We start from the raw sequence: 14,750 nt of genomic DNA, 5'->3' as shown, positions 1-14,750 counted from the left end.
AAAAAAATAATGCGAGTTCTACCCTCAGAACTTAATTTTTTTATGTTTTGGGGGCCACACCCAGTGGCTTTTAAGACTTACTCCTGGCTCTGCACTCGGGGATCATTCCTGGCAGGGCTTGGGGGACCATGCGTGGTACCGGGGATTGAACCCCAGCTGACTGTGTGCAAGGCAAGTGCCCTACCTGCTGTACCATCTCTTTGGCTCCTAGATTGCTCTTATTACTTTGCTTTTATTTTCTGATAAGTTTAAATGTCATTCTGTTCAAATGACACAGCATTGGAGTCTTATGATCTGATGTCCATAACCTGGGAAACTGACTTGGAATAAAAGACATTCTCAGACAGAGATGACGGCTTCCTTACTAAGGTGTGAGCTGGGAAGGACACTGCAGGGCTGGGGGGGCCTGGGAGAGTGGCACAACAAGCTCTCATCAGTCCCTCAGTCCCCCAGGTCAGTGGTGGACCAGCAGAGATCGCCTGAAGATTCTAAGCACCGGACTCGGTTTGTTTCTGGAGATAACCAGAATGAGGCAACTGCTCATTCCAAATCCGTTTTCGGTCGCATGCTTCTGTCTTTAGCTTGTTAGGCATGATGCTGAGAAAGCAAATGCATTCGGTAAAATGAATAACTTAATGTGTAAGTAATATGCTATGTTTCTAATCTATTAGGTTAAAACACTGGCTTGTTTTAGCTCCGAGGGGTTCTAGCAAGCACTTCCATGGGAGAGGGATTTCATTAGCAAGTCCTTGCAAATCCAGACATAGCCAGTCACCAAAATTTTCTTGACATGTGTCTGATTTTTATTTCCCTTAGAAGGTGTGCCTTCGCTGTCCCTGTATTCAAAGGCTAGATTGATTGATCCCCCACAAAACCCACTTGAAGGTTAAGTAACTGTAGATCTCAGCTAATCCCAGCTAAGCCGCTGTTCCCACAGGTTCCTGGCACAACGGCACCCAAGTGCCAGGCTCTGGCTCTCACCCTTTGCTTAGATAACCTCTACCTGGTGCCATGCGGCTCCTGGCATGCCTGGGTGTTGTGCTGGGCGTTTTGGAAGGAGCGAGTGGCTTGTGTCCCTCACAGTGCTCCTGCGATGCCCTCAGCTCAGATGACGACATGGAATCCAGGTAGGTGCTCTGCTTGCCAGCCGGGCACTGGGTCTGGGAGAGCAAGGAGAGGAGAGCAGCTTCCCTTCCAGGCCAGGGAGCTTGGCTGGTCACTGCTGGTCATCGCTGGTCATGGGTTTCTTCTTGAGCTATTTATGGTTCCTACTCTCTGGGCCTCTCGAGCCCACTCTGTGTTAAACAGAGCCGCTGGGCCCAGATTCACAAAATGCCCCTTTGGGTGGACGGACCCCAGAAGTGCAGCTATGGGAAGTTACAGAAAGTCCGAGTGCATGTGGGCAGGATGCTGGGTGCCCACACATTGGACTCTGGGAGCGGAGGTTCCCAAGTCTTTCTTAGGATTGATCATATTCAGAAGAATCTTGATCAAGAGAGAAGTCAGAGGCGCTCATAGCTGTGAGAAGTCAGAGCGGAGGTTCCCAAGTCTTTCTTAGGATTGATCATATTCAGAAGAATCTTGATCAAGAGAGAAGTCAGAGGCGCTCATAGCTGTAAGATCCCGGAGTTTAAAAATAAATGTCAAAGGGGTCAGCCCACCCCCTGCACAGGGGTGTAGGAGTGCAGAGAAGTGACTTCACCTTAGGTTGTGTTGGTATTTACCTGTCAAGTGAGGACAGTGGCTTACAATATGCTTGTCTTCTTTGGGTGGGGAATTTTTGTCTGCCAAGGGGCATTAGGATATGATGATGACATCATTTCTGGGTCACGTGATAGGCCACTGGGACCACAGGCAGCCCAGGTTAAATATCCGTGTCTCTCCTGTCATGGACCAGATATGTCCTGTCATCTGGCCCGGGCCTGGCTGGATGTTCCCTACCTCGAATTTAGATAGACGGTAAATCCAAACACATCTTATTAAATATGGTAGTCTTTTAAGCACTGTGTCTTTAACAAGATCAGGTTTGGATATGTTATTTGAAGTGAACAGTGAAGCTCTTAAAACAATTTGTTAAAAAATTAGGGCCCGGGGCTAGAGTGATAGCACAGCGGGTAGGGTGTTTTCCTTGCATGCGGCTGACCCGGGTTCGATTCCCAGCATTCCATAGGGTCCCCCGAGCATTGCCAGGAGTAATTCCTGAGCGCAGAGCCACCCCAGAGCATCGCTGGGTGTGACCCAAAAAGAAAAAAAAAAAAGAAAAAATAGGGCTGGAGAGGCAGTACAGCAGGTAGGGTGCTTGCCTTGTCCACAGGAACTCAGTTTTGATTTCTGGCACCCAATATGGCCCCCTGAGCTGTGCCAGGAGTGAGCCCCGGGAGCAGAGCCAGGAGTGAGCTCTGAGTGCCACCAGGCGTGGCCCCCAAACTGAAGCAAGCCAACAAACAAACAGAATGACCCAGTTTTAGGCCTTCTAACAAATCCTGCTGATAATGACTTTTTGAGTGCTTTGCCTGATTTATTACATAATCAGCTCTAGGTCTCCTGTCAGTGTGATCACTTGACAATTAAAGAAAATGAGCAGGAAATGACTCAATTTGACGCCCTTGTCAGATGAGTCCCAGTTAGGACGGCAGGCCAGCGCACTTTGGGGGAAACAGTCAGAGAAATGATCGTTTTCCTCCTCCTCAGTGGCCCCATTTTTCACGGTTTTCACCCAAACCACAGCACATTCTCTCTGGTGAGAACACCAGCAACCAGGCCATTTGCTATCATTTCATAAAGAACCAGAGCTCAAAGAGGGCAGGGGTGGCCAGAGGCCAGGCTGGTAGGACTTGCTCATCCAGGCTCCCAGGCCCCAGGGAGCTGGAAGGCGACAATCTGGCCTAAGGGGGCACCGGCCTGACACAGACAGGGATGGAAAGTCCGACGAGTCTCAGAGGAGGAGGAAGTGGATTCCCAGAGCAGAGACCAGAGCTGACCTGGCCCGGCCCATGCTAAGAGCTGCTGCTGGACTGGCCTAAGGGGTCTGTGAACTCCCAGCTGCCGTGCGGGCCTGACCAAGTTCAAAAGCTTCAGGACATTAGAGAGAACCACAGGAGACAGATATTTGACAACTAAAAAAAATTTTTTTTCAAATTTTAGTTTTGAGGCTACACCCAGCAGTGCTCAGGGATCGCCCCCTGCTCCTCCCCCGCCCCAGCTTGGGGTCTGGATAATCAAGCGTTCCCCACTGTGCTGTTTGTCCAGCCATGACAATATTTCTCTTTTTTAAAAAAGGGAGCATTTCGGGGCCAGAGACATAGTACAGTGTGGAGGGCATTTACCTTGAACGAGGCCAACCCAGGTTCAATCCCCGGCATCCCATATGGTCCCCCAAGCACTGCCAGGAGTAATTCCTGAGTGCAGAGCCAGGAGTAACCCCTGAGCATCGCTGTGTGTGACCCAAAAAGAAACAAGAAAAGAAAAGGAGCTTTTCATAGGGTTCGACCTGAAGATGATGACAAAGAGGACGAGTCCGTCCCGAGCAGGCTGGCCGCAGGCAGAGGGAGAAGGCGCTGCCTCTCTCCAACTGGCCTTGCCCTTCCCTCGGCGCCTTGGCCCCTAGGGTGGTGGTGCTGTGCGATGACCCGGACATGACCGAGGTGCCCAGCAGCGTCCCCGTGGAGACGGAGAAGCTCCGCATCGAGAAGGCCGCCCTCCGCAGCATCCCCGCCGAGGCCTTCTACGAGCTGCTGGAGCTCCGCTCGCTCTGGGTGACCTACAGCGCCGTGGCCAGCCTGGACGCCGGCAGCCTCTACAACCTGCGGCGGCTGCATGAGCTGCGGCTGGACGGCAACGGGCTGGCGGCCTTCCCGTGGGCGGCCCTGCGGGACACGCCCCTCCTGCGGACCCTGGTCCTGCACAATAACAGGATCGACAGCGTCCCCCAAGGCGCGGCCCCCTACCTCCGGCGCCTCGCCTACCTGGACCTGTCCAGCAACAGGCTGGCCACGCTGCCGCCAGACTTCCTGGACAGCTGGTCCCACTTGGTCCCGGCGCCCGGGAGTCAGGAATTCTCCCCAGGGAGAGTCATTCTTGGTAAGCCTAGCCAGGGACCACATGAGGCGGGGCATCAGGGCCTGGGGCCTCTCTTGGCTCGGGCTGGAGGTGCTTGTCCTGCAGTACTCAGGGGCCAGCCAGCAGGGCCACTCCCGGCAGTGCTCGGTGGCAGGGAGGGCAAGTGGGGCTCAAACTCATGACCTTCGTGTTAGGCATCTACCACCTAAGACTCATCGCTTGCCACTGTCCTGACTTTTATTTGGGGGGTGGTGCGAGGCTTCGAACCCGGACCTCCTGCATGTGGGGCTGGTTCTTGAACACTAAGCCATGTCACTGGTGGATATTCAGAGTGAGCGGGCTTCATGGCAGCTATCGTTGTCCACCACGGGACAAACTTACTCAAGGCAGTTGTCTCGGTGTCTCTTGTCGGGCTTCGCAACTTTAACTATCTTGGAAGATTCCATGTCATCTCCAGCATGTGGTGATGATATTGGTTTGAGATTTTCTGGACCTCTCTGCCTTGAACTCTAGCACCACCTTTCATAGCTGCTGATTCCTGACTCTTGTAGTGGGAAACACTGTTTAAATTTCCTGAGATTACTGTCATTGGCGGCTGGAGCGATAGCACAGTGGTAGGGCGTTCACCTTACAAGCGGCCAACATGGCCGACCCGAGTTCGATTCCTCCACCCCTCTCGGAGAGCCCGGCATGCTACCGAGAGTATTCGATATGCCAAACACAGTAACAACAAAGTCTCCAATGGAGACGTTACTGGGCCCGCTCAAGCAAATCGACGATCAACGGGAGGGCCTTTTACTGTCATTGGCACAGGGTGCTTGGAACTGTGGTGATGCTGACAGCTGATGCTGACAGGCATTCGCCCCGGGGTTAGGTCTGACAGGTGGAGCTTCTCAGCCTCATATTCGCCTCATCCCTTTGTTGGATGGAGAAATGAGGCACAAACTAGACTGTTTGCCCAAATTCTCTCACCAGGCAACTATTGGGCTGGGTCACCATTTGTGATGTGATATTTGTGGCAAAACCAGAGTTATTGTCCAATGAGATTTTGTACTGATCTCTCTACATCATATATTTATTTTATTTTAAAAATTGTTATGGAGAAGCTTTTCAATGACTCCCTCTCTCTTCAACATGAGGGAAAACAGTCAATAAAGCCATCCTGTAATGTGGCTGTAAAAACCAATGTCTTGGCCCAGGGAGATTGGACAGTTGGTGTAGCACTGACCTTGCATGCAGCTAACCTGGGTTCAATTCTCAGCATATGAGCTGCCATACAGAGGCAGGAAAAAGCCCTGGGCACTGCCAGGTGTGTCACACCCTCCCCGCCCTAACTAAAGATAAATTCTCTCAAAAAACAAAACAGCGTAAATAAGTGTCCTGGCAAGTAAAGGTATGAATTAATGATGAAGCTCGGATAGATTTTGATGTGCAATACAATTTCAGGTAAGTTTCCATGGCCTGCTTCTTAAGAATGAGAAAATAGTTGCACAGGTCGGTTCCACAAGGCCCTCAGTGTGCTGGAGAAGCCTGCAGCATGAAGGAGACAGCGAGTGTCTGGGGATCTCTTCTACTGCCCCCAGGTATGCTTAGCCAGGAGCGTGGTTCTGTTCTTAGAACCGAATATGCAGGGCTGTAGCAGCCCACAGGTTCCCACAGAAATATGGCAGCGACACCAGTTCCACCAGGCAAACTCCCCCCACCCCAAGGGGCGCTTGGTCAGTGCCTCCTGAGAGCTTCCAGACAGCAGTCAGCTTTACAGTGATGCCTGAGGTACCTTGTTGATGATGCCTATTCAACACCATCTTTTTCATAGAAGTCAAACCTCAAATTCACAATCCATTTATTTTTGCTTTTATTTCTATTGTTAAAAAGTTTTTTTGAGGGGGGGTCCCACATGGGATGGTGCTCAGGGATCACTCCTGGCTGAGTTCGCAGGTCATATTGGGTGCCAGGGACCGAACCCAGGTTGACTGCATGCAAGACAAGTGCCTTACCCGAAGTACTATAGCTTCAGCTCCAAAATGTGTGTGTGTGTGTGTGTGTGTGTGTGTGTGTGTGTGTGTGTGTGTATGTTAGTGTTTTGGGGTTTTGGGTTTTTTTTTCTTTTTTGGTCACACCTGGAGATGCTCAGGGGTTGCTTCTGGATTTGCACTCAGGAATTACTCCTGGCGGTGCTTGGGGGACCATATGGGATGCTGGGAATCGAACCCAGGTCGGCCGCGTGCAAGGCAAATGCCCTACCCACTGTACTATAGCTCCAGCCCCAGATTTCCTTCTTATGTCTTTGACTTGCCTCCAAACAGTCTGAACATGACCTGAGGTGAAAGGTTGTGGTCATCCCCCCCAACAGCTGTCCAGTTGATCCAGCATCGTTTATTGAAAAATTTCCTTCTGCTCCTGGATTGGGAAGCATGGTCGCCTCCACAGAGCTATCTGGGGAACTTTCAGTATATTCAGAATAATATGCACAGAATTTTTTTGTACAAATTATTCTGTGTTCAAGGATCACATCTGGTTCAGGGATCACTCCTTGCAGGCTTGGAGGACCACATGGGATGCTGGGGATGAAACCCAGGTCGACTGCATCGAAGGCAAGTGCCCTATCCACTGTACAATCACTCTGACCCCTTGGACAGAAACTTATTGCTGACTTTACACACACATACACACACACACACAGACACACAGACACACATACACAAAGAGCCTAATTGACCCCAAGCATTGTGATGCACACAAAGACACATAAACAGTACTCTTTCAGGAAAGAGATAAGGCAAGTTTTATTTGGGCCGTTGAGTGCAGTTGCATAAAATAAATTAATGAGTTTGAGTGATCGTGACTGGCTGGTGTGCCACCTGGGAGGAATTCAGCGAGAACGACAGTTTAACTTTGGTGTTCTTGGACCTTTGTCCTCTCTGTGAAGGTGCTTAGTCCTCAGATCATGGCTCTTACTCAGATTTTTCAAAGTTGTACCTTTGACCGGTGCTGCGTCAAAGCTGGAAGAGACAAGGTTTTATTTTTGAGGGATTTGAAAATGTTTTCCTGGTTTATGTAACTTCTCCATGGAACCGGCTGGGTCACTTTGGTCTCATTATTAACACATTTATGTAACCGTCTCAAGCATGATTGAGACGGGTCAAATCTGTGCCCTTTCCCTCCCAAGTCTTGACATTTACTGCCTCTGGACATGCGTCCCGGTGCCCGTCACGGCTTCTCCGTCCTGTGCTGATGCAGAGAGGGGCTTGGTGCAGGGACAGGGGCTTCCACAGCTGAGTGTTTCACTGCCCGTATCACCTAGGGGGTCATGGTAGTGACCTCTCTGTGCTGCCTATCATCAGGTGTGAAAATACAGAGACTCACTCTAGCTCCCAGAGAGTGGCTGTCCATACTGTGGTAGCAGAGAAGGAAGAGCTTGGGTTGGGCCAGCAAGCGTCCACCTTTGATGGCGGGGCCCTGCATGGCCTTGGGCAGACTTCTCAAGCTCCTCCTGGTCACTTCTCAAGCTTCCCTGTGCAACCATAGGCCTTCAGTTCCTGCCAGTGCAGCCACAGGTCTGCAGTTCCTCCCAATGCAGCCACAGGCCTGCAGTTCCCCCCGGTGCAGCCACAGGTCTGCAGTTCCCTCCTGTGCAGCCACAGTCCTGCAGATCCCCCCCTCCCCCGCGCAGCCACATGTCTGCAGTCTTCCCCCTCCCTCTCCCCCCCCCCCCCCCCCCGGTGCAGCCACATGTCTGCAGTTCTTCCCAGAGCAGCCACAGGTCTGCAGTTCCTTCCAGAGCAGCCACAGTCCTGCAGTTCCCCCCCCGGTGCAACCACAGGCCTGTAGTTCTCTCTGGTGCAGCCACAGGTCTGCAGTTCTTCCCAGTGCAGCCACAGGTCTGTGGTTCCTCCCGGTGCAGCCACAGGCCTCCAGTTCCTCCCAGTGCAGCCACAGGTCTGCAGTTCCTCCCGGTGCAGCCACAGGTCTGCAGTCCTCACACCAGGCTCCAACATGTTCTGCCAAGTTCCTTCTTGAGCTGAGCTTCTGGAGTCTGGGTCAGGTCAAAGAGAGTGTGACAGGAAGTGGCGCTTTTCTGCCCTGGCCACCATCTCCCTTCGAGCTCTGAGAGGGCAGTGGCCTCAGCATCCGGCCAGAGACTTCTGTGGAAAGTTCCTTCCACAGATGAGTCGAACTCTCATCTCACTGAGCCTGTCTCCCCACAGAGATAGTCACTCAACAGCTGATCCTGGTGATGAAGGAGCACTTCAGCTCTCGCAGGCAAAGCATGGCAGATCACCGAGGCAGTGGACTTGTGCTATCACCCTGGTTCCCTCCTGAAGGAAGATTTGAACAATGAACCCCCTTGGCCAGCTCAGACACCCACTTGGACACGTCTCCCGGCTTCACACCCACACACCCACACACCCACACTCGGCCATGTCTCCTGGCCTTCCATCCTGTCTCATGACATCAGCTGCAGCTTACTCTATGCTTTTGCTATGTGGAACTTGTATTACCCTGATTACATCTTAAAAATAAGATGAATTGAGGGTATGGTGCCATTAGTAGGTCAATCTGTACCTGTGAGGCGAGGGCATCAGCATCCTCATGGCACCTCCAGACTTCCAGATACCCCAAAATTGCTGCTATGCCTTTGGCCAGACCCCAAACACTTGGGGCAAAGTTTACCAAGAAAGTAAATGGCCAAAAGTTAGGTATGTGGGAGACACACCCACAAACCACCTCTGGCTCAGCTATATAATTGAAGGCATGGCCTCTCTGGTTCCTGATCAAACTGCTTAACGGCCGTGATCCCAGAGACTCAGAAACATCTTGAAACCCAATGGTTTTTGGCATAAATATGTCCAGTCCCTGCAGTAGGTTACCGGCGCCAAGCCACACCAGGTGGGAATAGGTTTCGTGCCTTGGCCTGTTCCCCCTGGCGGCCTGGTGGCTGCCATCTTCCAGAGGCCACTGGACAGTCAGGTTTGGGCCCACAGTGACCAGATACATGGGGCCTCACGGGATGGGTGGAGCCGGACCTTTCCTTCCCACTCCAGTGAGATCCCAAGTCACCGCCCACAAACGGCCTCTCTGGCTCCTGATCAAGCCACTTAATGGTCATGATCCCAGAGACTCAGAAACGAATCTCGGAACCCAACGGCTTTTGACAGAATTGTGTCTTGTTTCTGCAGTAGGTTACCGGCGCTGGGCCACTACAGGTGGGAATAGGTTTCACACCTTGGCCTGTTCCTTCTGGCGGCCCAGTGGCCTCCATCCTCCATAGGCCACTGGACAATCAGGTATGGGCCTGCAGAGATGAGACATGTGGGGCCTCACGGGATGGGGGTGGATCTGGCCCTTTCCTCCCCACCCCAACGAAACCTTGAGTTTCGCCCACATAAGGCTTCTCTGGTTCCTGATCAAGCTGCTTAATGGCCATGATCCCAGAGACTTAGAAACAAATATCGGAACCCAGTGGCTTTTGGCAGAAATGTGTCTGGACCCACAGTAGGTTACTGTTGCTGGGCCACCCCGGGGAGGGGGAAGGGTGCTGTCCCTCCGCTTGCTCCCCCTAGGCAGCTTGGTGGCTGCCATCCTCCAGAGGCCATTGAACAATCAAGTTTGGGCCCTCAGTGACGAGACATGTGAGGCCTCACGGGATGGGGGTGGAGCCGGCCCTTTCCTCCCCGTCCCAACCAGACCCTGAGTCATCGCCCATGAACAGTCTCTGCGGGTCCTGATCAAGCTGCTTAACAGCCATGATCCCAGAGACTTAGGAACAAATCTCGGCACCCAGCAGGTTTTGGCAGACATCTCTCCAGATTTAAGTGTTAAAATTTCAGAATTTCAAAATTGCGTGGCCACTACTGCAGCCACGCGACATCATACGTTATTTATAACCAGCAATAGAAAACAAATTGTCTACTGTTGCCTTTTCAGAAGATCTGAGTGTTGGGGTAAAATCCCAAATAATAATATTGGGTCTGGTGTCAAAATATTGAATGTAATCGAAGTAAGGAGAGAGTAATGTGAAAATCATCTGCCCCGTAGGTAGGGGGAGGGTGTGAGATGGGGGTATACTGGGGGTTTTGGTGGTGGAGAATGGGCACTGGTGAAGGTACGGGTGTTTCATTGTATGACCGAGACTTAGACCCGAAAGCTTTGTAACTGCTCTCACAGTGATTCAATAAATAAAATTATAAAAAATGAAAAAAAAAGTAAGGTGGAGTTCATGCACAATTCAATCAGCTGATCAGTGGCTGAATAAATAGCAGTACTCGTACATGAAAAAAAATCAGACTAATTGATGACAATATTTCATACTGAGCAATGTTATTCTCTGTGTCCCATAGAACTTTTGGGGGGGTGTTGGTTGGTTGGCCCAGATGCAGCAGTGCTGGAGCTTACACCAGGTTCGGTGTTCAGGGGGCCACGCCTGGTCAGCTCCATGCAAGGCAAGCTCTTTTTCCAAGCCCTGTATGTATTTAGGATGCATCAGTCCTTTCACCGTCCTGAGAAACGCTCCCATCACTGTGAAGTACAAACTTCACGGTACTTTGATTCAAATACTGGCTCTCACACCGGCTTTATGATCTTGGTCAAAATATTTGCTTTTTCTGGGTCTCAGATTATTCCTCTTGAATACAGAGATACTGAAACTCTCTTCCTCGTTGGGCTTAAACAAGGCAAACGCTCAGAGTCCAGCACAGACAATGCCCAGGAATGTTTAGCTGTGTTAATAATGATCTGTGCTGACCAGGCCAGACACCAGGTCCTTGGCCTCCTGCCCACAGGCCCTTGTTTCAGGACTGAGCACAGACCTGCCTCCCCCGGAGAGGCTCAGCTCTGACCTGCCACCGCCTGTCTCCCTCCGTCTGCTTTAGGTCTGCAGGACAACCCCTGGCGATGTGACTGCCACATTTCCAGAATAATTGAGTTGTCCAAAGCCCCAGCACCTGCTCTGGTGCTGCTGGACCCCTTGATGATGTGCCGTGGGCCTGAGCGTCTGGCCGGGATCCCGTTCCAGCGTGCTGAGCTGGAGCGGTGTATGAAGCCATCTGTGAAGATCTCAGCCACACAGATCACCTCTGCACTGGGCAGCAATGTCCTGCTGCGGTGTGATGCTACCGGTCACCCCACCCCGCGGCTTACCTGGACCCGAGCGGACGGCTCGCCCGTCAATCACACAGGTACCTGGGGCGCGAAGGTGTCTCTGGCTTCGCTCTGAGAATCCCACACATGGCCTGTACCCATTACCTGGGGAGATAAGATGAGGAGCTTCCAAATGACTGGGCCTCCCCGTGATGCTGGCCATTTCGTTCCTCTTCCAAGGTTGCTGGACACGAGGAATTGAGAAGGTTCTTTATGTTGGTCAATGCTCCTTGCAGTGGCTCTCACTATGGAGAGAAAAACAGACCCTGCAATTTTCTTCTTCCAAAAGCCAGAGAGGGATGATGGTGAGGACAGGACTTCCTAGGTCCATCTACAACCCCCCAACATGGCCCAGTGGCTTCGGATTGTAGATAAGGCCTGTCCTCGTCACATTACTCTGGACATGTCGATGCTGTTACAGTTGCCTCAAAAAAGGCCTTTCCGGGTCTGGGTGACATCTCAGAGTGATGTCGGTGGGTCCCATGGTGGCTCATGTGAAGCGGGGACGAGAAAGATGGTCACTTTCTCCCCATCTGCTTCTGCCATCCAGGACCCAGGGTTATTGGGTTCTTGTCTCATCTCGCAGAAAGGAATTTCAGGAGCAGACAAGCAGTGAAGTAAATAGATTTTATTTGGAGGGTTTTTGAAGGTGTGGAGTGTGTGTGTGTGTGGGGAGAGAGAGAGAGAGAGAGAGAGAGAGAGAGAGAGAGAGAGAGAGAGAGAGTAACTCACTCAAAAGAGAACAGAACATGAGCTTCTCCAAGGGCGGAGAGAGCCCCTACACACATCCCAGCATCAGACAGGAAAGCACGAAAGTCCACATATCAAGAGGGGAGATGTGAGTGACACATGTGCTCTAGCACCACATGTGCTTGGCCATGTGGGTGAAAGAAGCACCTGGGCTCGGGCAGCATATACGTGCCCTTCCTTTGTTCAAGGTGGCCTTTATTGAGTATCTTCTTGGGATGTCTTGGTCTGAATTGTTCTGAAGTTTTCTCTGAGCTGAATCACTAAAGCTACTCAAATAAGGGAGAGGTCGGAGGGAATTCAAGGAATTTCCTTCTCGGGGAGGGGTCCAATCTCCTCACGATCCATTGCTGCTCAAGGTCTTATCCATATCCACAGGGCAGATCAGCCTTAGAATTTCCCCCCCAGAAATTTTGTTGACCTGAGTTTCATTGCTGAGGGCCTTTGCCTGTCCACCTGCCTACCTCAAGTAGGCTGAGGACACGCTCTGCGTGCTGGATGCCTGGGGTCAGTGCCCAGCAGCGGGCGGGCCCTGAGCATTGCTAGGGCAAACTCCCCAGCACAAACCCAGAAACAGCTCTGAGCACTGCAGGGGGACCCCCGAGAGTACTTTCATCCAAATCTATTATTTTTCAATGATTGTTTAAATAATCAAGTCAACAGAAACAGAAACCTCTCGGGGAAGCAAAACCTTTTTTTTTTTTTCTTTTTGGGTCATACCTGGCGATGCTCAGGGATTTCTCCTGGCTCAGCACTCAGGAATTACTCCTGGCAGTGCTCAGGGGACCATATGGGATTCTGGGGATCGAACCCAAGTTGATTGCATGCAAGGCAAATACCCTCCCCGCTGTGCTATTACTCTGCTCCCTCAGCCTGGCTCTTGGGGCATTTCTCTGCCTGGGAAGGGGTGGGGCCCGCCACCTGCAGCGCACTCCGTGCTCCCCCCCCCCCACCCCACACACACATGTCTTGTCCTTTTCCATCCTTTTTTCTCACAGACTTTCGTTTCTCTCGTAGCCATTCAGGAGTCCCCAACCGAAGGCGTCCGCTGGTCGGTCATCAGTGTGGTGGGCATCTCGCACGCGGATGCTGGAGATTACAACTGTCGGGCCAGGAACCTGGCTGGTACGGCGGATGCCGTGGTGGCTGTGATGGTGGTGGGCACCAGCACGGCCACGCCGTCTGCAGGAGGTGGCCTCCAGTCAGAGGCCCAGCCCGCCTGGCCGTCCACGTCCCCCTGGCCTCTGGCCTCTACGTCCTCCTCTGCCCCCTCGGCCCCCACTTCCCTTCCTCCCCCCTCTACATCCCCTCCTCGCCCCTCCATGGCCTTCTCCCTGCCACCCGCCTTCTCTGCCGTCCTTCCTTCCAGCACGGCATTGAGCCCAGGCTGGGAGAGGAAGGCGGCGTCAGGTCTAGGCGGCAGGACACGTACCCTGGTCAGTACCAGTGGAGTGGACGAGCTGGTGTCCTTGGATGGAGCCCCAGCCGTGGCCGTCGGTGCCGAGATAGAAAACCTCAGGGTGGTAGACCGGACCCGGGACAGCGCAACTCTGGCCTGGGACCCCAGGAGCGCATCGGGGGCCTCAGGGGTGGCCGTGCTGTACTCCAGGCTCGGCGAGGAGGACCTGCGGCCCCTGCACGCAGACACCCGTGGGAACCGGGTCACCATTGTGGGCTTAGAGGCCGGCCAGCGATACGTGGCCTGCATCTGTCCCCAAGGGGCACTGCCCCGGACACAGCAGTGCATCAGCTTCACCACGGAGGGCAGCGACCCCTCACACTCGGCCCTGGTCCTGGCCAGCGGGGCTGCCGGCGTGGCCGTCTTGCCCCTGATCTTCTTCCTGCTCTACAAAGTTTGCAGCCTGCGGTGCTCGCCCGACCCCCTTGGGGAGGACGATCTGGCCAGAGAGACATACGTCCAGTTTGAGAGCCCAGGGGAGCTGTGGGCTGGGCATGACTGGGATGAGTGGGAGAGGCCACTGATCTGTCCCCGCTCCCGCAGGGAGGCGCCCAGGGCTTGTTCAAGCACAGCCTCTAGGCCAGAGGGCCGCTGCTAAGGCCTCTGGGCCTTTCGGGGGCCTGCGAACGAACTGGCCACATTTCTCTCACCGAATTCAGGCCCCCAAGGGCTGGCTCTTGGGAATGACTCTTGAACTCGATTTCTGTTGGGGTAGACGGTGTTGGAAGGGAATATTCAGGGTTGTGATGGGGAAACGAATGATTTATTGTTTCAAGTCATGTTTGGAGTCTGAAAAATAAATCTCTTGGAAAGAGTTATAAGTGAAGCCTGGATTTTCAAATTATATACATGCATATGATATAAAGAAGAGATAGTGATCAAGAATGAATATAAATGGGTAGTAAATCTATTTTGAGTTATATGTTGTCACTGTCACTGTCACTGTCATTCCGTTGTTCATCGATTTCCTCGAGCAGGCACCAGTAATGTCTCCATTTGTCCTAGCCCTGAGATTTTAGCAAGTGCCACATTAGAGGCTCTTTCAGGGTCAGGAGAATGAGACCCATCATTGTTACTGGGTTTTGGCATATCAAATACGCCACAGGGAGCTTGCCAGACTCTGCAGTGTGGGCAGGATACTCTCGGTAGTCTGCTGGGTTCTCCGAGAGTGAGAACTAGACAATAAGAGGTCCCAGCTGCACGCTTCTGGGAGCTTGGTTTTATAGTCTCTGGATCTTGGCCGTTGATGGGATTACACAGTGCCAGGGCAGTTGGTGGGTGTAACCATCTACCAGCTGGAAGATGGGGGATCTGGGTGGAGGAGGCCCAGTTCTGATCTGAGCAG

At 52.5% G+C, this 14,750-nt stretch overlaps 1 protein-coding gene across 1 annotated transcript; it reads left to right on the top strand.

Moving 5' to 3' along the window:
- The first annotated feature begins 1,011 nt into the window (after positions 1-1,011).
- LRIT3 (leucine rich repeat, Ig-like and transmembrane domains 3) lies at positions 1,012-14,003 on the top strand. The gene is made up of 4 exons (XM_056116644.1): positions 1,012-1,127; positions 3,608-4,080; positions 10,932-11,237; positions 12,964-14,003. The coding sequence occupies exons 1-4, from the start codon at positions 1,012-1,014 to the stop codon at positions 14,001-14,003; spliced, it is 1,935 nt and encodes a 644-aa protein (XP_055972619.1).
- Positions 14,004-14,750: the final 747 nt, after the last annotated feature.

The sequence above is a fragment of the Sorex fumeus genome, unplaced genomic scaffold (assembly GCF_029834395.1).
Source record: "Sorex fumeus unplaced genomic scaffold, SorFum_2.1 ptg000033l, whole genome shotgun sequence".
In the NCBI taxonomy this organism is placed as follows: domain Eukaryota; kingdom Metazoa; phylum Chordata; class Mammalia; order Eulipotyphla; family Soricidae; genus Sorex; species Sorex fumeus.
This window is presented reverse-complemented; position numbering and strand designations above follow the sequence as displayed.

Bases quoted from the DNA above. Each gene is read 5' to 3' on its own strand.
- LRIT3 (XM_056116644.1), top strand. From the start codon at position 1,012: ATGCGGCTCCTGGCATGCCTGGGTGTTGTGCTGGGCGTTTTGGAAGGA. The intron at 1,128-3,607 runs GTAGGTGCTCTG...CTTGGCCCCTAG, and splicing joins GATGACGACATGGAATCCAG to GGTGGTGGTGCTGTGCGATG. The intron at 4,081-10,931 runs GTAAGCCTAGCC...CGTCTGCTTTAG, and splicing joins CCCAGGGAGAGTCATTCTTG to GTCTGCAGGACAACCCCTGG.